Raw genomic sequence first — 25,328 nt, 5'->3', positions numbered from 1 at the left:
GCGTTCTGGGAAAGATATGTCCATGGAGTCGCTACGGGTCGGAGGCGACTCGACAGCGTTTGACGAGACAGGTCGGGCTCATGGCTCTTTCCGTTTCCTCCAGGTTTCAGAGACAGATGTCCGAACCCTGCCACCCCTTCCCTCCGCAGTCAGGGATTCCCGGAGACGGACGTCCAGGGTACCACCGGCAGATGTCAGAGCCTGGAGTCCCTGCGGCTCCCCCTCCACCTCAGGGATTCAAACAGGAATATCACGATCCTCTCTACGAGCATGGCGTTCCGGGCATTTCAGGGCCTCCCAGGCATGGTTACCAATCTCCAATGGGAATTAAGCAAGAGCCCAGGGATTACTGCATCGATTCAGGTCTGTATGAATTTTAGTCTCCAGCCCTGTTGGAAATTCTTACCCTTTACCCTCTGTTGAGGAGCAGCGCGGCTCAGTGGAAAGAGCATCGTCTTAGGAGTCAAAGGTCATGGGTTCTAATCCCAGCTCCGCCACCTGTCAGCTATGTGACTTTGGGCAAGTCGTTTCACTTCTTGGTGCCTCAGTTACCTCATCTGTAAAACGGGGATTAAGATTGTGAGCCCCACGAGGGACAACCTGATTACCCTATATCTCCCCCAGTGCTTAGAACAGTGCTCGGCACATAGTAAGCGCTTAACAAATACCAACATTATTATTATTATCATTATTATGGGAGAGAAGAATAAAGATGGAGGCTGGTGGGTGACAATGTATGAGCCAATAAATTCCTCCACAGGGCAGGCTACTTCAGCCTCGCGGGGAGTTGGAGAAGCAGCACGGCCTAGTGAATAGAGCCCGGGCCTGGGAGTCAGAAGGACCCGGGCTCTAAACCTGCTGTGTGATCTTGGGCAAGTCACTTCACTTTTCTGGACCTCATTTGTAAAATGGAGATTAAAAATGTGTGCCCTCTGTGGGACAATGACTTTGTCCAACCCGATTATCTTGCATCTACCCCAGCGCTTAATACAGTACCTGATGCATAGTAAGCACAAAACAAATATTTCAACTGTTATGATTTGTAGAGTAACGCAGTTCACTCAAGCTTCAGCCTCCACCCTCCTCTATAATAATAATTATCATTATTATTAATAATTGTGCCCTCACAGTCACTCCCATGCCCAGTGCACCCTGCCCTTTCACACATCCAGCATTTAAAACAGTGCTCCAGTGCTGAGAACAGTGCTTGGCACATAGTAGGCACTTAACAAATACTATCTGAAAAAAAAAACCAATCCACATTCCAAGACCTGGGGACAGGTAGAAGATCAGGGTATACCGGCAGCTCCCTTATCAATCTGTCAATCAGTGGTATTTCTGGAGCGCTTACTACGTGCAGCACACTGTACTAAGCACTCGGGAGAGGACAACAGAGAGTTGGTAGATATGATCCAAGCTCACAGTCTTTGTCCCAGCAGCAGTAGCCCTGTTGGACTTCTGCACTCTTAACTGGACCTACATCTCAGTCTCCCAACCTGATTATCTTGTATCTACCTCACGCTTAGTACGGTGCCTGGCACATACTAAGCGCTTAACAAATACCATTAAAAAAAAATCTCCCACCGAGACCGATGCGAAACCCAAGTGGGAAGCCAGCATTTGAGTTGGGAGCAGCGGGGGCGAGGGGGTCACATGAGACCCGATTTAGGTGATTCCCAGGCCAAAATCATTTTGACCCTGGATCAGTAAGCACGGGGCAGACTTCACCACAGAAGCTCGATTGCAAACACTAAATCCTCGAGTTCCCAAAATAACTAAAAGAGCAGTTCAGCATTCATACTTCTCCCTCCCACCGTAATGAGAGGTTTTTTTCATTCAGATCTATAATTCAGATCTCCACAGCAAAGTAGGTATGTCTGGGGCAAAGATACTGCCTTCTTGCCTCCGTTCCCCTACCCCCACCCCGCCCAAATCTATTATCTCACTCAGTGGCTTTGCCCAGGAGTGTTTCACAGCAGGTTAAATTGTTTTCACAAAACCACTTGTGCCTTAATATTGTTCAGGATAGCTGACTCGTCAGCAGCTAACGTTGGAGGGATTTGATACTAGTACACTTTATTTCAGTTGGGTACAAAAGCGCTTAAGAGCATTAAGCGGAAGGGGGGTCGACGGAGTGTTTTTCTTATAGTATCGTATCCAACGTGTGGGTGATTACTGATCTGAGTCTGCCGGATTGGAGATGTTGCTTCTAGGATTCCCCCATCCTCTGCGGCCTGCTTGCCTGGACTCAGGGGACCAGTTTGTCAATCGTATTTATTGAACACTTACTGGGTGCCAAGCACTGACTAAGCATTTGGGAGAGTACAATTAAAAAAATAGACACATTCTCTACCCACAAGGAGCTTTCACTCTAGAGGGAGAGGCGGACATTAATATAAATAAATAGCGGCCTAGTGGGAAGAGCACAGGCCTGGGAGTCAGCAAACCTGGGTTCTAATTCTGACTCTTCCAGTTGCTTTCTGAGGGACCTTGGGTAAGTCACTTAATTCTCTGGGCCTCAGTTTCTTCAACTGTAAAATGGGGATTTAATACCTGTTTTCTTTCCTACTTAAGACTGTGAGCTCCCAGGCGGGACAGGGACTGTGTCTGACCTAATTTGTACCAACTCCAGTGCTTAAACAGTGTTTAAGGAAGCACTTAAATACTGTAAAACAAATGAACAGACTCAGAGCTGAGGAAAGGAAAAGCTCAAAAGACCATCTACTAATTCATTCATTCAGTCGTATTTATTTGAGTGCTTACTGTCTGTAGAGCACTGTACTAAACTCTTGGAAAGTACAATTTGGCAACAGAGATAATCCCTACCCAATAACGAACTCAGAGTCTAGAAGATAATAATAATAATGGTATTTGTTAAGTTCTTACTATGTGCCAAGCACTGTTGCTGGGGTAGGTACAAGTTTATCAGATTGTTCCACCTGGGACTCACAGTCTTAATCCCCATTTTACAGATGAGGTAACTGAGGCACGGAGAAGTTAAGTGACTTGCCCAAAGTCACACAGCTGACAAGTGGCGGAGACGGGATTAGAACCCACGACCTCTGACTTCCAAGCGCATGCTCTTTCCACTAAGCCATCCTCAACTGATGGCTTAGTTGCTGCTGCCCGCCTCAGGACTGTAAGCTCTTTGTGGGCCGGGATCGTGTCTACCAACTCTGCTATATTGTGCTCTTCCAAATGCTCATTCCAGTTCTCTGCACACACAGTAAGTGTTCAGTAAATACCACTGATTGACCAAGGTTTTCAGGAGGCTCCGACGCAGACCCGTTAGAATGTGGTTCTGAAATTATTGAGGCTTCTGATCATTAATCACTCCTAAGAGTAGATCGGCTCTGCTGATTTGGGAAAAGTCATGTCAAAAAACTACAGTTGACCTGGGCAGATAATAATAATGGTACTTGTTAAGCACTTACTATGCTCCAAGCACTGTTCGAAACAGGTTAGACACAGTCCCTGTCCCACATGGGGCTCACAGTCTTCCCCATTTTACAGATCAGGTAACTGAGGCCGAGAGAAGTGAAGTGACTTGCCCAGGATCACAGAGCAGACATGTGGTGGAGCCAGGATTAGAACGCAGGTCCTTCTCACTCCCAGACCTGTGTTCCGTCCAATAAGCCACGTGCCTTATGATACCTCCCAGCTGGGAATTCATGGAAGACATTTGGGAGTTTGTACTCTTTGGGGCATTTGGTCACAAGAGGGGTACTTGGGAGTCAGAGATCATGGGTTTGAATCCTGGCTCTGCCACTTGTCAGCTGTGTGACTGTGGACAAGTCACTTAACTTCTCTGTGCCTCAGTTACCTCAACTGTAAAATGGGGATTAACTGTAAGTCTCACGTGGGACAACCTGATTATCCTGTATCTACCCCAGCACTTAGAACAGTGCTCTGCACATAGTAAGCGCTTAACAAATACCAACATTATTATAATAGTAATAGTGGTGTTTGTTAAGCACTTACTTAGTGTTGAGCACTGTATTAAAGCGCTGGAGTACAAGATAATCATGCAGGACACAATCCCTGTCCCTAGTGGAGCTCCTAGTCTAAGTAGAAGGGAAAGTAGGTATTGAATCCCTATTTTACAGATGAGGAAACAGAGGCACAGAGAAGTTAAGTGACCTGCCCAAGGTCATACAGCAGGCCAGCGACAGAGTCGGGATTAGGTCGCGGGTCCTCTAACTCCCAGGATCATTCTGTTTTCACTAGAGATCTGGCATGTTTTTGCAAAAGCCACTGAAATCTTAGTATTTGGTTTCAAAAAGCATTTTTGAACTAAAGCAAGGTCTAGACAAGCACTTGGAAATAAAAACGCAGCTTGGAAAATAGGTGGAGTACCGCCCTTCTGCAAAGAGTTGAAGTGCTACCCTGAGGGAACAGGGGAATCGTGATTGTGGAGCTTGGGCACTAAGAAGTTGTTGTCTGCCTCCTCGAAGAGATGGATAAGAAGCAGCGAGGTATAGTGGATAGAGCCCGAGTTTGGGAGTCAGAGAGCGTGAGTTCTAATCCAGTCTCTGTCACTTGTCTTCATGGTGACATTGGGCAAGTAACCTCACTTCTCTGGGGCTCAGTTCCCTCATCTGCAAAATGGGGATTAAGACTGTGAGCCTCCTGTGGGACAGGGACTGTGTCCAGCCCGATTACCTTGTATCAATCCCAGTGCTTAGAACAGTGCTTGGCACATAGTAAGAGCTTAACAAATATTATTATGAATATTATTATTAGCTACCGAGAAGAAACCTTTTTTTCTGCCCTGCACTCGTGTGGTGCTGGAAGGAACAGGAGAATGTTAAGCTAGTTCCAACCTTCTCCCATGGACCATTCATTCATTCAGTCATATTTATTGAGCACTTACTGTGTGCAGAGCATTGTACTAAGGGCTTGGAATAATAATAATAATGATGGTATTTCTTAAGTGCTTACTATGTGCTAAGCACTGTTCTAAGCACTAGGCTAGATACACAGCTATCAGGTTGTCCCACGTGGGGCTCACAGTCTTAATCCCCATTTTACAGATGAGGTAACTGAGGCACAGAGAAGTGACTTGCCCAGTCACACAGCAGACAAGTGGTGGAGCCGGAATTAGAACCCATGACCTCTGACTCCCAAGCCCGTGTTCTTTCCACTAAGCCACGGAAGAGTATAATACAACAATAAACAGACACATTCCCTGCCAAAACGATCTTATAGTTTAGAGAGGGAGAAACAGTGCAAATAAATTACAGATGTGTACATAAGTGCTGTGGGGTGGGGAGGGGGGAGAATAAAGGGAGCAAGTCAAGGCGATGCAGAAGGAAGTGGGAGATGAGGAAAGGTGGGGCTTAGTCTGGGAAGGCCTCTTGGAGGAGGTGGGGCCTTCAATAAGGCTTTGAAGATCGGGAGAGTCATTGTCGGATTTGAGGAGGGAGGGCTTTGAGGAGGGAGGGCGTTCCAGGCCAGAGGCAGGAGGTGGGCTACAGATCGGCGGTGAGATAAGTGAGATCGAGGCACAATGAGAACGTTAGCAGTAGAGGAGCGAAGTGTGCAGGCTGGGTTGGAGTAGGAGAGTAGCGAGGTGAGGTAATAATAACAATAATGTTGGTATTTGTTAAGCGCTTACTATGTGCAGAGCACTGTTCTAAACACTGGGGGAGATCCAGGGTCATCAGGTTGTCCCACGTGAGGCTCACAGGAGGGGGCAAGGTAGTTAAGTGCTTTAAAGTCAATGGTGAGGAGTTTTTGTCTGATACGGAGGTGGGTGGGCAACCACTGGAGTTTTTTGAGGAGCGGGGTGACACGTCCTAAACTTTTTTATAGAAAAATGATCCGGGCAGTAGAGTGAAGTATGGACTGGAGAGGGGAGAGGCAGGAGGCAGGGAAAAGAGGCCGATGCAGTAATCCAGGCGGGATAGGATGAGTGACTGTATTAGCGTGGCAGCAGTTTGGATGGAGAGGAAAGGACGGATTTTAGCGATGTTGTGAAGGTGGGACTGACAGGATTAAGTGATGGACCGAATATGAGGGTTGAATGAGAGAGAGGAGTCGAGAGAGGAGTCAACCGTGAGCTCTCCTGAGCAACTCACCTGCCCAAGTGAATGGTAGAGCTTTATCTTCCTGGATGATCAGAGTTTCATCTGTGGCTTTCACAAGTGGGGAAAAAATAATTAGGACACATCCTCCCAGAGGCTTTCCTAGCACATAAATTAGGGGTGGAGTGGGTGAGGTTTCTGCTGCTTTGTGACTGAATCGATTGGTCGATCGATGGTATTTATTGAGCGCTTTCTGTGCACAGAGCCCTGTACGAAGCGCTTGGGGAGGTCCAGTACAACAGAGTCGCAGACACGGTCTCTTCCCACAAGGAGCTTAATAAGTCTAGAAGGACAGACCGACATGAAAATAGAGATAGTGGGGAAGAGAGAGTGTAAGGATCTCTACGTAAGTGCTCTGGCTCCGGGTGTGGGGTGAATAATCAATGTTGAGCGTATACGTCTGCTTAAATTTCACCGGGCAATTCTCATCAAGGTTTTTGGATGTTTTCCTGGGGAGCCTGCAAAATCAAAACCTCATCCAAGGCAGGGAATTTTCTTGGCGAGGCCCTGAAGCGGATCTCTATCCTAGTTGGAATGGCAGATTGTCATTTTTTTTTAAAATCAGGGGCTCGACAGATGTGTTGCCATCTTTAAACTCCAGTAATCTGGACAGCATTACTGAGGTGGAAGAGCGAGGTGAGGATTCACACTCACATGTGGGAATTCCATCTCCCCACTTTTCCTGTCGACCGGTGGTGTGGCGAGATGATGCCCACAGAAGGTGGTGGCTAAGTCTGCACGGGGGTTTTGTTTGAGTACGTCTCTCAGGAGATGTCTAAGCTACCCTATCCCAACCCTAGTTGTTCGTTCTGGTCCTGGCTTTGTAACTGCAAATCCCCTAATCGCTTTAGTCCTAAAAATAGTTTGACCTCTTGAGGCAGGATTGAATGAGACCATCAGCAGTAAAACGGAGCAGATGGGGAAAGATCTAAGGTTCTGGGCCCTCTTTCCTCTCCCCATCAGCCTACATAGTTAACGAGGGATGAAAGATTGGGCGTATGACTTTTTGAGAGTCCATTCACTCATTGGTATTTCACTTTTACACTCTAGAAACAACTTATTCTCCATTAAATATTTTTCCTACAAGTCACGGATTAGCAAGTCTTTCGCTAATCGTCCTTCCTTTTTTTCATGTAAAAGATCCCGTCTGAAACATTCATTCAATAGTATTTCATTCAATAGTATTTATTGAGCGTTTACTATGTGCAGAGCACTGTACTAAGCACTTGGAATATACAATTGGGCAACAGATAGAGACAGTCCCTGCCCATCGATGGGCTTACAGTCTAATCGACGGGCTTACAATCTAATCGAAACGTGCATTCCCCACTGCAGTGGATGGACCTGTATCTGGGGGTGAAGTTTAGGGGGGAACGATGAGGAGCAAAGGTTTCTGAATTCTGGGCAGGGGCCCACCAGTGGTGTCTAATGCACTCAAATGGAGGAAGAACAATTCTAGAGTCGGGGGAAAGGGAGTGTAAAACTGTGGAACCAAGACACACTCCATTTCCCAGCCAAAAAGGGGAATTGTTTGCAGGGGGAGAACGGGAGCGAGGCGGCTACTTGCTCAGGGGCACGTTGTCAGCGCTCAATAAATACTACCGTTAGATCGATTGACTTGGAGGGAAGCAACATGGTGTAGTGGATAGAGCACGGGCTTGGGAGTCAGAAGGATGTGTGTTCTAATCCTGGCTCCACCACTTGTCTGCTCTGTGGCCTTGGGCAAGTCACTTCACTTCTCTGTGACTCAGTTACCTCATCTGTAAAATGGGGATTAAGACCGTGAGCCCGATGTGGGACAGGGAGCACGTCCAACCCAATTTGCTTATGTCCACCTCAGTGCTTAGGACAGTGCCTGGCACATAATAAGCAGTTAACAAATACCATAATTACTATTATGCTTTTTCTGGCCCCGGTTACAATCTGATAAACTCCACACCAGCAAGCCCATAGCACCTATGTACAAATCTTTTAATTATATATTATAAATTATATTAAAGTCTGTCTCCCCTTCTAGACTGTAGGCTCGTTATGGGCAGGGGAGTGTGTCTGCTAATTCTGTTGCATCATCCTCCCCCAAGTGCTTAGTACAGCGTTCTGCACGTACTAAGTGCTCGACAAATGCAACTAATTGATCGATCAATCTGGTTGGAACGGGGAACGATTTGCTCTGCCTTCTTCAGTGCCTGGAAATTTGGGCGTCCGGGTGACATGCTATTCGAGTGCTCATGACTGTTCCAAACGTAGTCCGCGGTGGGAAAATGAGGTTAAAATTCCAGTCCCTTTCCAGGGGCCTTGATCATGGCAGTGAAAATGTCAAAATGGAGCCAGATAAAAGAAGCAGCAGGATCAAAGGTTAATCTATAAACCTTTTAAACCGGCTTTAAAATTAGCACCTCTGTGCCAGGGCCAATAAGTAGTTGACAGTTTGGAATTAGTCATTAATTTCCCCAAACCTGTATTATCCTTTTCTAATCAGTTACTGAGGATGGTCATTCAGTTATATTTATTTCATTCATTCATTTAATTCATTCAGTCATATTTATTGAGCACTTACTGGGTGCAGAGCACTATACTAAATGCTTTGAAGAGTACAATACAATAAACGGACACATTCCCTGCCCACAGTGATGGTGGTTGGAGATAGATATCAATATAAATAAATAAAATGACACATAAATGCCTTGGGGCTGGGAAGGGGGAAGAACCAAGAGAGCAAGTCAGGGTGAATCGCTTCGTACTAGCACTTAGTACAGTGCTCTGCACATAGTAAGCACTCAAATACGATTGAATGAATGCAGAAGGCAGTGGGAGATGAGGAAAAGTGAGGCTTAAACTGGGAAGGCTTCTTGGAGGAGATGTGCCTTCAATAAAGCTTTGAAGCAGGGGAGAGTAATATCTGGTGGATTTGAGAAGGGTGTTCCAGGCCAGAGGCAAGATGTGTGCAAGGGTTCAGCAGCAAGACAGGCAAGATCGAGGCACAGTGAGAAAGTTAGCACTTAGTGTGCAGAGCACTGCACTAAACACTCAAGAGCATACAGCATAACACAGTTGGTAAACAAAGTTCTCTGTCCACAACGAGCTTACAGTCTAGAGAGTATAAATAAATATAATAAAGACGGCATGGAACCTCTCTCCTGCTTTGCTCTGCTGTCCAGATTTTGCTCTTTGGAAGAATTAAATATGGAGGATTGTATTAACTCTGAATCAGAGAGGACTTACTACGTGCCAGCTACTGTGCTAAGCGCCGGGATAGATGCAAGCTAATCAGGTTGGACACAGTGCCTGCCCCACATGAGACTCACACTCTAAATCCCCATTTTACAGATGTTAGTCATATTTATCGAGTGCTTACTTTGGTCAGACCACTGCACTGAGCGCTTGGGAGAGTACAATACCACAATAAACAGACATATTCTCTGCCCACAACGAGCTTAAAGTTTGGTGAGGGAGACAGGCATTAATATAAAAAAATAAATTACAGATATGTATGTGTTTGGGGGCTGAGATAACTGACATACAGATAAACCGAGGCACAGGAAAGTTGAGTGACTTGCCCCAAATTCACCCAGCAGACAAGTGGCAGAACTGGGAGAGTAGAATGGAGGTCATTCAATCCATCAGATGGTATTTATCGAGCTCTTACTATGTGCAGAGCACTGTTCTAAGCGCCTGGGAGAGTACAAGACAGCATGGCGTAGTGGATAGAGCACAGGCCTGGGAGTCAGAAGGTCATGGGTTCTAATCCCGGCTCCGCCACGTCTCTGCTGTGTGACCTTGGGCAAGTCACTCAACTTTCCTGTGCCTCAGGTACCTCATATGTAAAATGGGGATTAAGACTGTGAACCCCATGTGGGACAGGGACTGTGTCCAACCCAATCTGCTTGTATTCATTCATTCAATCATATTTATTGAGGGCCTACTGTGTGCAGAGCACTGTACTAAGCACTAGGAATGTACAATTCAGCAACAGATAGAGTCAATCCCTGCCCCAAAATGGGCTCACCACCTCAGTGCTTAGTACAGTGCCTGGCACATGTTAAGCGTGTAACAAATACCATTATTATTATTAATTAGCAGTCACATTCTCTTCCTAGGCCCTTTGGACTCTTAGGCCTGTGCTCTATCCACTGCGTCTGTTTCTCTATTCAGTTTTTTGATTCCCCTCAAAATGTAAAGGCTGCTCTGTTTGCCTCTGACTTAAAGAGTTGCCCCTCATAGCTCTCCACATCATTTATTTGGAGTGAGGTTTGTTTCGGTGGGTGTAACCACACGGGCCCGTACCCGCGAGTAGTGGCTATTTTTCGATGGTTTGGATGACCCGTTGACAGGGATCTTCCCCAAAGGATTTACCGCTCAGTGTCAGTTGAATGCAACGTGTTGATTCCACCACCCGGCTAATTCCCTCGGTGTGCGTTTTGTTTTTCAGAAGTGCCTAACTGTCGGTCAACCTTCATGAGAGGAGGGGGCTATTTCTCAAGCAACCACGATGGTAAGAAAGTGCCTCACGCGAATAGTGGCTGAAGTAAACCTACCACTGGTTATTTTTACGGCTAAGCCCGAGTACCTCAGATCCCTGTCGAAAAACGTTTTAAATTATTCATAAGAGTAGTAACCTGGTATTTGTTAGGACTTACTGTGTGCCAGGCACTGTACTAAGTGTTGGGGTGGAGACAAGCATATCGGGACAGCCCACCTTCAAAACCCTCTTAATATCACATCACCTCCAAGACTAACCCTTTATTACCCCACCCTATTTGCCCTCCCTTCAACGTTAACTATGTACTTGGCCCTGGATCCCTTTTGTTCATTCATTTGTTCAATCGTATTTAATAATAATAATTATGTATTTGTTAAGCGCGTACTATGTGTCAGGCACCATACTGACACATACGCTCTGTCATACGCTCATACGCTGGGGTGAATACAGTCAAATTGGGTTGGACACAGTCCCTTGTCCCACTTGGGGCTCACAGACTCAATCCTCATTTTTTTGTGTCATTTTGCCTGTCTACTTGTTTTGTTTTGTTGTCTGTCTCCCCCTTCTAGACTGTGAGCTTTTTGTTGGGTAGGGATTGTCTCTGTTGCCGAATTGTACTTTCTGAGCGCTTTTTACAGTGCTCTGCACACAGTAAGCACTCAATAAATACAATTGAATTTTACAGGTGAGGATAAGGGAGGCACAGAGGAAATGAAGTGACTTGCCCAAGGTCACACAGCAGACACGTGGTGGAGTCGGGTTTAGAACCCATGACCTCTTGACTCCCAGGCCCGTGTTCTGTCCACTATGAGAAGCAGCGTGGCTCAGTGGAAAGACCCTGGGCTTGGGAGTCAGAGGTCATGGGTTCGAATGCCGGCTCTGCCACTTGTCAGCTGTATGACTGTGGGCAAGTCACTTCACTTCTCTGTGCCTCAGTTACCTCATCTGTAAAATGGGGATTAACTGTGAGCTTCACGTGGGGGAACCGGATCACCCTGTATCTACCCCAGCTCTTAGAACAGTGCTCTGCACATAGTAAGTGCTTAAATGCCAACATTATTATTATTATTATGAGTAGGAGTCATTTCATCATCCAGTAATGATCATTATCAATAATAACAATAATGATATAAATTGTATTGGTTTTTACTGTGTCCAGCCCTGTGCTAAGCCCTGGGTTCTTGTCCTGCCTTATGCTGTTGAGTCGTGGTAGATAAGAGATAATCAGATGCAACACAGTTTCTGTCCCACGTGGGGAGCATAGTCTAAAGGAGAGGGAGAACTGGAATTCATTCATTTATTCAGTAGTATTTATTGAACGCATACTATGTGCACAGCACTGTACTAAGCGCTTGGAATGTACAATTCGGCAACAGATAGAGACAATCCCTGCCCATTGACGGGCTCCAGTCTAATCAGGGGAGACAGACAAAAACAAGACAACTTAATCACGATAAATAGAATCAAGGGGATGGACACCTCATTAACAAAATAAATAAGGTAATAAAAATATATACAAATGAGCACAGTGCTGAGGGGAGGGGAAGGGGGAATGTAAGATTACATGGGAATGTAATCCCCGTGTTACAGATGAGGAAACTGAGACACAGAGAAGTTAAGGAACTTCCCCAGGCTCACACAGCAGGCAAGAGGCGGAGCCAGGATTAGAATCCAGACCTCTTTCCAGCAAGGGTGTGGCACTCTACCAGTTTTTTTAGCATTGAGAATGTGACCATCAATAGGGTCATAAGATAGATCAACACAAAGTCAACACCGCTATGTAAAAAAAGATACTCTAGACCGTAAGCTCATTGTGGGCAGGGAATGTGTCTGTTTATTGTTGTATTCTATTTATTGCTATTGCTATTGTTCTTGTCTCTCCGCCTCCCCCCGATTAAACCGTAAGCCCGTCAAAGGGCAGGGACTGTCTCTATCTGTTACTGATTTGTACATTCCAAGCGCTTAGTACAGTGCTCTGCAATAATAATGTTGGTATTTAAGCGCTTACTATGTGCAGAGCACTGTTCTAAGCGCTGGGGTAGACACAGGGGAATCAGGTTGCCCCACGAGGGGCTCACAGTCTTAATCCCCATTTTACAGATGAAGTAACTGAGGCACAGAGAAGTTAAATGACTTGCCCACAGTCACACAGCTGACAAGCGGCAGAGCCGGGATTCAAACCCATGACCTCTGACTCCCAAGCCCGGGCTCTTGCCACTGAGCCACGCTGCTTCTCCACATAGTACTCTGCACATAGTAAGCGCTCAATAAATACTATTGAATGAATGTTGTACTCTCCCAAGCGCTTAGTACAGCGCTCTGCACTCAGTAAAAATCGAATGAACGAACGGGTAAGCAGTCGCGTGCAACAGCGCCATAGCCACCGCTGCGTATGAGAATGCTTGAAAGTTGACGGCTATGAATCGAATAAGACTTCTCGGTTTCTGAGTTGGCTACTACTGTAGGATGGAAGGGATTTGATTTTCAAAAGAGGGAGGGGACACGGTGACGGTAGTCCATTTGTCATTGCTATGGCAACTCGTTACCACTTTCAAAACCAGGAAGAGAATCTAGGGCAAACAACTTCTCCCTTTGTCTTTGTGCCGGCTCTTCGCCCTCCTAAGCTGGCTTTAACTTTTACATCATAATGCATAATGCCCGACTGCTTGATTTTACTCACGGGAGAAGGAGACGGGACCCTGAGTGCATGAGAACTCTAGTATCCCCCGCAAGGCAGAGCCCATCCGACGGGGTGGGTGAGTGGCCTTGATCTTGGATGGATGTGACCTCATTTAAGAATCATAAATAATAGTAATATTCGTGGAATTCATTAAGCACCTACTCTGTGCCAAGCCTTGTATCAAGTATATTAAATATCGTATTAATAATAGTTGTTATTGTATTTGTTAAGCGTTTACTATGTGCCGGGCACTGTACTAAGCGCTGGGGGGATACAAGCAAACCGGGCTGGACACAGTCCCCGTCCCACGTGGGGCTCGCAGCCTGAATCCCCATTCAGAGAAGCAGCGTGGCTCAGAGGAAAGAGCATGGGCTTGGGAGTCCGAGGTCATGGGTTCGAATCCCAGATCCGCCACTTGTCAGCTGTGTGACTGTGGGCAAGTCACTTCACTTCTCTGGGCCTCAGTTACCTCATCTGTAAAATGGGGATTAAGACCGTGAGCCTCACGTGGGACAACCTGATGACCCTGTATCTACCCCAGCGCTTAGAACAGTGCTCTGCACATAGTAAGCGCTTAACAAATACCAACATTATTATCATTATTATTTTACACTTGAGGGAACCGAGGCCCACAGAAGTGAAGCGACTTGCCCGAGGTCACACAGCAGACAAGTGGCGGAGCTGGGACTAAAACCTCTGACCTTCTGATTCCCAGGCCCGTGTTCTATCCGCTACACCAGGGAGAGATGCGGGATGATCAGATTAGACACAGTATCTGAACCACATGGGGCTCAAGATCCAAGTAAGAGGGAGAGAGATATAGACTTAACATTTTACAGATCAGGGAACGGAGGCCTCGAGAAGTTAAGTGACTTGCCCAAGGTCAAACAGCAAGGGGTGCAGAATGGGCTGGCACATAACGTGAGACGTCCCAAATGTGAGGTGCATCCTGTGAGCAATTAATAATAATAATAATAATAATGGTGGTATTTGTTAAGCGCTTACTATGTGCCAAGCACTGTACTAAGCACGGGGGTGGATACATGCAAATCAGGTTGGACCCAGTCCCTGTCCCATGTGGGGCTCACAGTCTCAATCCCCATTTTACAGATGCTGCTTCCCAGTGCTTAGTTCAGTACCTGGCACATAGTAAGAACTTAAAAATCCCACAATTATTATTATTACTATAATTATTATTATCAGACCGAAGTCTTTTCCACGGGGGTTCCTCTGGCCATCTGAATGAATTCAAGGATTTGGGGGGAGTGGGAGTGGGGAAAGTAGCTTGGCGTTGTGGATAGTGCACGGGCCTAGGCGTCAGAAGGTCATGGGTTCTAATCCCGGCTCCTCCACTTGTCTGCTGAGTGGCCTTGGGCAAGTCACTTAGCTTCTCTCTACCTCAGTTACCTTATCTGTAAAATGGGGATTACGATTATAAGCTCCACGCGGGACAGGAACCCTGTCTGACACGATTTGCTCTATCCACCCCAGCGCTTAGTATAATGCCCGACACATAGTAAGCTCCTAACAAATACTACAATTATTATAATTATGATTGTTATTATTAGTCAACGGACAACTGACTTTGGAGAGAGGACCAGCAGCTGCCTAGTGCCGTCTTCCAGTCTCCTGAAAGTTTCTCGAGCTCCAATAGACGGCTCCAGCAGGCAAACCAGGGGGAGTAGGAGGGAGAGAAGTGTTTTGCGTAATTATAACAATTAGAAAAGAGCATGCACTTAAAGGAAATATTTTTAGTAAGGCATTTGGTTGCTTGCTGTACACAGAGACCAGACTATCAGGGGAGAAGGGAAAAGAGGAGGGGAAGGTTGGACTCTTTCTTCTCCTGATCAAGAATCCAGCTTTATTTAGAAGGAGCTGGTCTTCTAAATTGCGTGAAATTAGCCTGACACGGTTTTCCCATCCTCTCAACACTACAGGCAGGCGCACACACACACAGATGCCCATAAAAACAGTTAGAAAAACAAGCACTGCTGATTGGCATCTGCGATGACAAAGATATCCAACCCTGGTTTACACGTTCACCTTGAGTCCTTCCTCTCTCCACGTCTCCTCCTCGCCCCGCTCCTCCCCTGAGCGGGCAGCTTCTTCCTTCCTGTCCCCTTCATTTGGTTTATTAGACTGCTGGAACCACAAGAAATGCAGCTGCTAATGGGGCGCATCTCAGATTTTCAACTGATGCTTCACATCAGCTAATCCATCCTCCAGCTGTTCGAGAGCAACCCGTGTCGTCCTGGGCGGAAACCGCAGAGCACACCAAAATGCTATTTCTTCTCAGTTGGGAAAACCACACCTAGCATTTAATCCGGGCTCGCGACTTTATTTCTCCCTTTCCGAGCATGTCACCCTTACTTAAAAAACAAAGCGTACTTCTAAGAATAGCCCCCATCAACAGGTGGGCAGGTTTTGATTTGTTTCTTTTGAAATAACCCAACCGCGTTCTGGCAGTAGCTGCTTCTGCTCTTGGGAGCTTCATCAGAGGAGAATAAGGATGGACAGGACTTCAAGAGGTCACCTGGATCTCGCCCCTGTCTCCGGGCAGCACTACATGAAAAGCTTTCCACAAAGAGAATCACCCACCTGTTTTTTTTTTTTAATCTTCAGACGTGAAGATGCTTACTGTACACCCTGTGATTGCTCAAGAATTACTTGTTTGTCGACATCTCCCTTGGTAGTGTGTTATCTTGTGTTTTCAAAATTTAAATGAGGAAGCATTTCCTAAAGTCTAACAGAAGTCCCTCCTGACGCAGCGCAGGCCACTTTGCTCTTTTTTTTAAGCGCTTACGATGTGCCAGGCAGTGTAATAAGCGCTGGGGTAGATACAGGCTAATCAGGTTGGACACAGTTCTTGCCCCACATGGGACTCACAGCCTTAATTCTTATTGTACAGATGACGAAACTGAATCCCAGAGAAGCAAAGTGACTTGCCCATGGTCCCACGACAGACAAGTGGCAGAGGAACTCAGGTCCTCTGCCTCCCAGGCCCGTGCTCTATCCGCTAGGCCACACTGCTGACTCTCGACCTGCCGGCAAACGTCATCCATTCAGAATCCCTCGTATGCTCCAAGACTGTAATTAAGTTTCTTCAGGTTTCCCTTTTCCAGGATAACTATAGTCTCTTTCTTTGGCCTTTCCACACCCCAGCAAGATCTGCTAGCCCAATTTGGTTGTTCTCTGGGCTTTCTCCAGATAGACTTGGACTACCCTCAAGAGAGGGATGTGTAGGCAGAGCTTTGGGTCTTTAAAGGTGGAAATTTCCATTTCATTCAGTCATTTATTGAGCGCTTACTATGTGCATAGTACTGTACTAAGCGCTTGGGAGAGTACAATATAACAATAAACAGACACATTCCCTGCCCACAACGAGCTCACCGTCTAGAGGAGAAGCAGCGTGGCTCAGTGGAAAGAGCCTGGGCTTGGGAGTCAGAGGTCATGGGTTTGAATCCCAGCTCTGCCACTTGTCAGCTGTGTGACTGTGGGCAAGTCACTTCACTTCTCTGGGCCTCAGTTCCCTCACCTGTAAAATGGGGATGAAGACTGTGAGCCCCGCGTGGGACAACCTGATTACCTGTATCTACCCCAGTGCTTAGTACAGTGCTCTGCACATAGTAAGCGCTTAACAAATACCGACATTATTAGAGGAGGTAGATTTTCTGTCATCAGGAGGTTTCCCCAGGGCAACCAGCAGGAACCGGCTACAGCCTAGACCCTCCCCACTGGGAGTAGGTGGGTTGGGGGGCGAAGGGGGTGGGGTAGCATGAGACCACCATAGTCTAGTGGAAAGAGGACAAGCCTGCGTGTCAGGTGACCTGGGTTCTAATCCCAGCTCCGCCACTTGTCCGCTGTGTGACCTTGGGCAGGTTACTTATTTTCTCTGGGTCTCAGTTCCCTCATTTGCCAAATGGGGATTCAATACCTGTTCTCCTTCCTACTTAGACCGTGAGCCCCGTGTGGGACAAGGACAATGTCCAACCTGATTAAATTTTACCAACCCCAGCACGTAGAATAGTGCTTGGCACAGAGTAAGCGCCTAACAGATACCGTAAAAACCAATACAACAGATAGCAGAAGCTGGAGTGCGAGTCAGTCAGTAAATCGTATTTTTTGAGCACTTAGGGAGTGCAGAGCACTGTACTAAATGCTTGGGAGAGTACAACAATATAACAATACTACAACAGTACAACAATAAATAGACACATTCCCTATCCACAATGAGCTTGCATTCTAGAGGGAGAGACAGACATTAATATAAAGAAATAAATTACAGATACGTATGTAAGTGCTGTGGGGGTGGGAAGGGGAAATGAATAAAAGGAGCAAGTAAACCAATCAACTAGAATTTGGGTCGACCAGGAGTATTTGTGTTTGGGTCACAAATCGGTTGGTCCCATTGAAGAAACCCAGGAACAGCTGTCTTGATTCTCCCCATTTGAGTCTGACATCAGGGGATTTGCCTCTCATCTCTTCCCAGAGACCAGCTGGTCTTGCAGCAGGAATTGACACCACTCTGGCACTGCCAGAAGCAGCGTGGCCTAGTGGATAGACCCCGGGCCTGGGGGTCAGAAGGACCCGGGTTCTGATTCCGGCTCCACCGCTTGTCTGCTGTGTGACCTTGTGCAAGTCACTTCGCTTCTCTGGGCCTCGGTTCCCTCGTCAGTAAAATGGGAATTAAGACTGTGAAACCATGTGGAACAGGGGCTCTGTCCATCCCAATTTGCTTGTATCCACCCCAGCACTTACTACAGTGCCTGGCACATAGTAAGCACTTAACAAATACCATGATGATAATAATAATAATTGATTCGACTGTAAGCCCGTCAATGGGCAGGGACTGTCTCTATCTGTTGCCGATTTGTGCATTCCAAGCGCTTAGTACAGAGCTCTGCACATAGTAAGCGCTCAATAAATACTGTTGAATGAATGAATGAATGATTCCTTCAGAATCAAACCCTGTGAAAGGTATTGAAAACCAGTTGGTCGTGAAAATAGCAGCATGGTCTGAGGACAACATTCTCACCCTCCAGTGGCTTAAAAATGCAGGGGTTCAACCCATGGCCTAGATTGTATTTGCCAAGTGACGTGTTCTGTCTTTCTGTTTAACCCAGGCTTTTCATATGAAAAAGATCCCCGACTGTACTTCGATGACACTTGCGTCGTGCCCGAAAGGCTGGAGGGTGAGTTGATTAAGGGCTGGAGACAAACCAGGAGTAGAAAATGAGTCTCCTGCAAAAAATTCACTCTCCAAGAATCATCACAGAGAAAGCCCTGCCCGGTGCACCTCCCAGCGGGGTCCTCAGAGTCACGCACAGGGTATAGCGCTGCCGTTTTGCCCCATGACAGTGCTTTCTTGTGTCAGTTAATCAGCGGTCTTTATCGAGCACTTTATCGTGCACAGAGAACTGTACTGAGCATCCGCCTATGCATCGAACAGCGACGCGTCACCAGTTTTAGAGCACTCAGTCAGCTCGTCCCCTCTTACCTCAGTGATCCCCTGCTCCAACCCAACCTACCCACTTTGCTTCTCTACCGCCAATTTACTCGCAGTGTCCCAGTCCCGACTCCTTTCCTGCATCCTCCCTCTGGCCTGGAATTCTTTCCCCCTCCGTATACACCTGATCACCATTCTCCCCACCTTCAAAGCCATATTAAGGACACCTCCTCCAAAAGGCCTTCCCTGATTATTAAACCTTCTGTTCCCTGGCTCTGTCTCTCCCTTCCGAGTCGTCTCTACACTTGAATCTGCGCCCTTTGGGCATTTGGTATTCCCCCCACCCTCAGCCCCACAGCATTTATGTACATATCTGTAAGTTATTTTATTTATATTAATGTCTGTCTCCCCTCTAGACTGTAAGCTTGTTATGGGCAGAGAATTTGTCTACCAACTCTATTGTATTTTACTTTCCCAAATACTTAGTACACACAGTGAATGCTCAATATACACACATTGGTCGATTGATTGATTGGGAGAATACAACAGAGTTGGAAGACACATGTCCTGCCTACAAAGAGCTTACGTGGCTCAGTGGAAAGAGCCTGGGCTTGGGAGTCAGAGGTCATGGGTTCGACTCCCAGCTCTGCCACTTGTCAGGTGTGTGACTGTGGGCAAGTCACTTCACTTCTCTGGGCCTCAGTTACCTCATCTGTAAAATGGGGATTAACGGTGAGCCTCACGTGGGACAACCCGATTACCCTGTATCTACCCCAGCGCTTAGAACAGTGCTCTGCACATAGTAAGCGCTTAATAAATACCAACATTATTACTATTATTACAGACTAGAGCACAGGCCTAGGGAGTCCGAGGACCTGAGTTCTAATCCGAGCTCTGCCACCTGTCTGTTGTGTGACCTTGGGCAAGTTGCTTAACTTTTCTGGGCCTGAGTTTCCGCATCTGTAAAATGGGGATTAAGACTGTGAACATGGGACAGGGACCGGGTCCAACCTGATTACCTCATATCTACCCCAGCGCTTAGGATAATGCTTGCCCCCAGTAAGCGCTTAACAGACACCATGATAATAAGAATAGAGGAGGTTCCCCCACACCGAGCCTGCGGGAATCTCAATTCTCTTTCTCCCCCCAAACAGGCAAAGTGAAACAGGAAGCGACCATGTACCGGGAAGGGCCCCCTTACCAGAGAAGAGGCTCTCTGCAGCTGTGGCAGTTCCTGGTCACCCTTCTCGACGACCCGGCCAACGCGCACTTCATCGCCTGGACGGGCAGAGGCATGGAGTTCAAGCTGATAGAGCCGGAGGAGGTATGAACCGGACCGGATGCTCAATTTGGGCCGACTGGCCGCCGTGTCCGGCCTTGTAGGCCGGACAGCAAGCGCCTGGGATGAGGGAAGAACGCTCACGCAGCGTCATCGATGGTCTTTATTGAGCGCATATTCTGTGCAGAGCACTATTCTAAACACTGGGGAGAGTACAGTGCAACAGATTTGGCAGACGCACACTTCCTGCCCCACTGGCGTGGCGCTAATCCACCAGATCCCTTTGATAAGAAATAGGGTATTTGTTAAGCACTTACTATGTGGCAGACACTGTACTAAGCGCTGGACAGTGGTGACTGCGCCTGCGGTGTGAGTGAGGCACCGAGTTCACCAAGAGTACTTAGCATCCTCCCCGGAAAATCTGCCAACAGTATTATTATTATTATTCTACAGTGCCGTCGAGTCGTTTCCAATTCATAGCGACTCTCTGGATATATTTTCTCCACGACGTCCTGTCTTCCGCCATAATCCGCAACCTTTCTAACGGTTCTCCCGTTATCGTTGTTATGGTCTCCATCTAGCTGCCGGTCTGCTCTTCCACGTTTTCCCTGGACTTTTCCTAGCATTAGTGTCTTCTCCAGAGAATTAGTCCTCCCGATTATGTGTCTGATAAGTAAAAATCTCATTATCCTAATGAACTGTCCTCCTCACCTGCTCACACTCTTTCCCTCCCAAACTCTTCGTTGTCCGGTCCTAGGGTGCCAGGGGAATATAAAAATTTGATAACCTTTGTGGTATTTGTTAAGTGCTTACTATGTGCCAGAACAATTGCAGATGGAGGCGGGGCGTTCTGGGAGAGATTTGTCCATGGAGTCGCTATGGGTTGGAGATGAGTCAACGGCATAAGACAAGAGAAGACTTGTGCCAGGCACTGTACTAAGCGCTGGGGTAGATACAGGGTAATAGGGTAGGACACAGTCCCTGTCCCACATGGGGCTCACAGTCTCAATCTCCATTTTACAGATGAAGTAACTGAGGCACAGAGAAGTGAAGCGACTTGCCCAAGGTCACATAGCAGACAAATGGCAGAGCCGGGATCAGAACTCCCTCCTGACTCCCAGGCCCATACTCTATGATTATGGTGATGATGATGGTATTTGTTAAGCCCTTACTATGTGCCAAGCACTGTTCTGAGCTCTGGGGGAGATACAAGGTAATCAGGTTGTCCCACGTGGGGCTCACAGTCTTAATTCCCATTTTACAGATGAAGTCACTGAGGCGCAGAGAAGTGAAGTGACTTACTTGCCTAAAGTCACACAGCTGACAAGTGGCGGAACTGGGATTAGAACCCACAACCTCTGACTCCCAAGCCAGGGCTCTTTCCACTAATTCACACTGCTTCTCTGCTGTCCACTAGGCACTCGTGAGAGAGTGCAGTATAACAGAGTTGGTAGACACATTCCCTGCCCATAAGGAATTTATAATCCAGACGGGGAAACAGACGTGAATATGAAGAAATTATGGATGTGGACATCAGTGCTGTAGGGCTGACAAAACAAAATTCAAGGGGGACGTGGAAAGGAGAGGGAAGCCCGTCAATGGGCAGGGACTGTCTCTATCTGTTGCCGATTTGTCCATTCCAAGCGCTTAGTCCAGTGCTCTGCACATAGTAAGCGCTCAATAAATACTATTGAATGAATGAATAGAGGAAATGAGGGGCTTAGTCGGGGAAGGCCTGTTGGAGGAGGCGGAATTTTAATAAGGCTTTGAAGGTGGAGAGAGTGGTTGTATAATGAATATGAAAGGGGAAGAAGAATGTATTCTTGTACCAGAATATAGCTGTATATTTGGGTTACAATTGTTGCAGACTGCAAGCTTGTCCCCTAGAAGGTAAGCTCCTTGTGGGCAGGCAATGTGTCTGTTTATTGTTGTACTTTCCCAAGTGCTTAGTAATAATAATAATGTTGGTATTGGTTAAGCGCTTGCTATGTGCAGAGCACTGTTCTAAGCACTGGGGTAGACAGGGTCATCAGGTTGTCCCACATGAGGCTCACAGTTAATCCCCATTTACAGATGAGGTAACTGAGGCCCAGAGAAGTTAAATGACTTGCCCACAGTCACACAGCTGACAAGTGGCGGAGCCATGATCAGAACCCATGACCTCTGACTCCCAAGCCCATGCTCTTTTCACTAGGCCACGCTGCAAGTCACTTCACTTCTCTGTGCCTCGGTTCCCTCATATGTAAAATGGGGATTAAGACTGTGAGCTGCACGTGGGACAACCTGATTACCTTGTATCTACCACAGTGCTTAGAACAGTGCTTGGCACATAGCGATTAACAAATGCCATCACTGTTATGCGAGATAACCAGGTTGGATGGTGTCCATGTCTCACGTGGGAATCGCAGTCTTAATCCCCCATTTACAGATGAGGTCAGTGAGGCACAGAGAAGTGAAGTGACTTGCCCATGGTCTCTCAGCAGACCAGTGGCGGAGCCAGGGTTAGAATTCGGGTCCTCCTAATTCCCAGGCCTGTGGTCTATCCATTAGGCCAAGCTGCTGCTTGGTGCTTCTGGGATTGGCTACAGTGTGCAGGAATAATAATAATGTTGGTATTTGTTAAGCACTTACTATGTGCAGAGCACTGTTCTAAGCCCTGGGGTAGACACAGGGGAATCAGGTTGTCCCACGTGGGGCTCACAGTCTTCATCCCCATTTTACAGATGAGGTAACTGAGGCACAGAGAAGTGAAGTGACTTGCCCACAGTCACACAGCTGACAAGTGGCAGAGCGGGGATTCGCACCCATGACCTCTGACTCCAAACCCCGTGCTCTTTCCACTGAGCTGAATAACCCTGACAGTGAAGCGATATTTCCATCCTGTTGAGCCTACGACCATTTGGATCCCGTTGGATGCCCAAACAACAGAGCAGGGGAGCGAACGCTGAATCCAGCCCTTCTCGGTTTACGCGGAGCTCTTTCAGCCGCATTCTCTCAAACGTATCTAGCCCAGGGAAATCCGAGAAGTAGCGGATAGAGCACGGGCCTGGGAGTCGGAAGGTCACGGGTTCTAATCCCGGCTCTGCCACTCGTCTGCTGGGTGGCCTTGGGCAAGTCACTTCACTTCTCTGTGCCTCAGTTACCTCATCTGTAAAACGGGGATTAAGACTGTGAGCCTTCACATCTCTGGGCCTCAGTTCCCTCGTCTGGAAAATGGGGACCGAGACGGTGAACCCCACGTGGGACGGGGATTGGGTGCAACCCGATTTGCTTGTCTCCACCCCAGGGCTTAGTACAGCACCTGGCACAGTGCTTAACGAATACCAAATCATTATTATTTCATGGATGCAGAAATCGTAGACTGAAGGTGTGGCATCAGTCCAGTTTCTCCGCTATAGATGACACTCTGTTCTTGCTTGTTTACCAAAAAATGGCCAGAACCACTCCCATTTCCTCCTGGCTCCAGAACAAACTTAAGAGCTTTTGTGCAGATGCTAGAAGGCTGACACCACAGATCCCCGGCCTGAATGTTGCCCAGATTAGTCTGGAGAAAGAGCCACTCTTGATCCAGTATCTTCCCCGGCTAGATTTTTTTTTTTCCCTTTCCTTGTTTTTCAAAGTGGAATAGGTGTGGCTGAAAAAGCAGAGAGGTGCCAATCAACTGTTCCAAAGAACTGCTCTGTTCTATAATTGCATAAACCGGAGCTTTAAGAATGCACCAGCGGGATAAAAATGCCACCTTCTAGATTGGGCAGGGGCTATGTCCCACCTAATTATCTTGTATCGATCAGAGAGGCAGTATGGCTTAGTGGCGAGTGTGCGGGCTTGAGGTCGTGGGTTCTAATCCCAGCTCCGCCACTTGTCAACTGTGTGACCTTGGGAAAGTCACTTCACTTCTCTGAGCCTCGGTTACCTCATCTGTAAATTGATGATTAAGACTGTGAGCCCCACATGGGACAACCTGATGATCTTGTACTTATCTTGATTCTATTTATTGCTATTGTTCTTGTCTATCTCCCCTGATTAGACCGTAAGCCCGTCAAAGGGCAGGGACTGTCTCTATCTGTTACCGATTTGTACATTCCAAGCGCTTAGTACAGTGCTCTGCCGATAGTAAGCGCTCAATAAATACTATTGATTGAATGAATGAATACCTCAGCACTTAGAACAGTGCTTGGCACATATAGAGAAGCGGCGTGGCTCAGTGGAAAGAGCACGGGCTTTGGAGTCAGAGGTCATGGGTTTGAGTCCCGGCTCAGCCACTTGTCAGCTGTGTGACTTGGAGCAAGCCACTTCACTTCTCGGTGCCTCAGTTACCTCATCTGTAAAATGGGGATTAAGACTGTGAGCCTCACGTGGGACAACCTGATGACCCTATATCTCCCCCAGCGCTTAGAACAGTGCTCGGCACATAGTAAGCGCTTAACAAATACCAACATTATATTAAGTGCTTAACAAATACCAACATTATTATTATTAGAACAAAACAAGTAGACAGGCAGCAGAGGCATGGGGAAGAGCTCGTTAACCCCAAAAACCCTTCCCTTGCCCCCACCAAAGGTAGTCATCCCAGATTTGGTTGGGTTAATGACCACAGAGGTTATTTGCCTGATCTCCTACCACAGCCCAGCCCACACACTTCACACCTCTAGCACCAGGTTGCTCACAGTGCCTTGATCTTATCTATCTCACCGCGGACCCCTTGCCCACCCCCTCCTTAGGGCCTGCAACTCCCTCCCCATTCATATACACCAGACCACCGCTCTCCCCACCTTTAAAGACTTGTTAAGGTCACTTGTCCTCCAGGAGGCCTTCACCAATTAAACCCTCTTCCCCCCAACTCCCTCTCCCATCTGCATCACCTACAATCTAAGCCCTTGATATTCACTCCACCCTCAGCCCCACAGCACTTATGTTTATATCTGTAATTTATATTAATGTCTGTCTTTCCCTCTTGACTGTAAGCTCCTAGTGGGGAAAAAACAATTCTAACAACCCTGAAGTATTGTGCTGTCCCAAAGTGTTTAGTACGGTGCTTTACACATAATAAGGGCTTAATAAATTCCTTTGATTGATGAATGTGAGTCAGTAGTAGGCGAGAGGGCAAATGGGCACTTTGTTCGTACATGTCCAAAACAACTCATCTTTTTCCCCACTCTAACCCCCTCCTCCTCGCAACTTTCATTCATTCGTTCATTCAGTCGTGTTTATCGAGCACTTACTGCGTGCAGAGCACTGTACTAAGCGCTTGGGAAGTACAATACAGCAACAAATAGAGACAATCCCCGCCCACAGCAGGCTCACAATCTAGAAGAACTTACCCTTTCACTATAGACAACACCACCATCCTCTCTGAC

At 47.1% G+C, this 25,328-nt stretch overlaps 1 protein-coding gene across 6 annotated transcripts in view; it reads left to right on the top strand.

Annotated features, from left to right (window-relative positions):
- The window catches only part of ETV5 (ETS variant transcription factor 5), a 96,683-nt gene that overhangs the window by 57,781 nt on the left and 13,574 nt on the right, over positions 1-25,328 (top strand). For 5 of the 6 annotated variants that reach the window (XM_029068351.2, XM_029068358.1, XM_029068365.2 and 2 more), the window contains 4 exons: positions 104-363; positions 10,516-10,578; positions 18,370-18,438; positions 19,847-20,016. In XM_029068351.2, coding sequence (XP_028924184.1) covers positions 104-363; positions 10,516-10,578; positions 18,370-18,438; positions 19,847-20,016 — 562 coding nt within the window. The remainder of the gene's footprint in view (positions 1-103; positions 364-10,515; positions 10,579-18,369; positions 18,439-19,846; positions 20,017-25,328) is intronic. The other variant, XM_039913017.1, reaches the window with a different exon arrangement.

The sequence above is a fragment of the Ornithorhynchus anatinus genome, chromosome 1 (assembly GCF_004115215.2).
Source record: "Ornithorhynchus anatinus isolate Pmale09 chromosome 1, mOrnAna1.pri.v4, whole genome shotgun sequence".
Taxonomy (NCBI): Eukaryota; Metazoa; Chordata; class Mammalia; order Monotremata; family Ornithorhynchidae; genus Ornithorhynchus; species Ornithorhynchus anatinus.
This window is presented reverse-complemented; position numbering and strand designations above follow the sequence as displayed.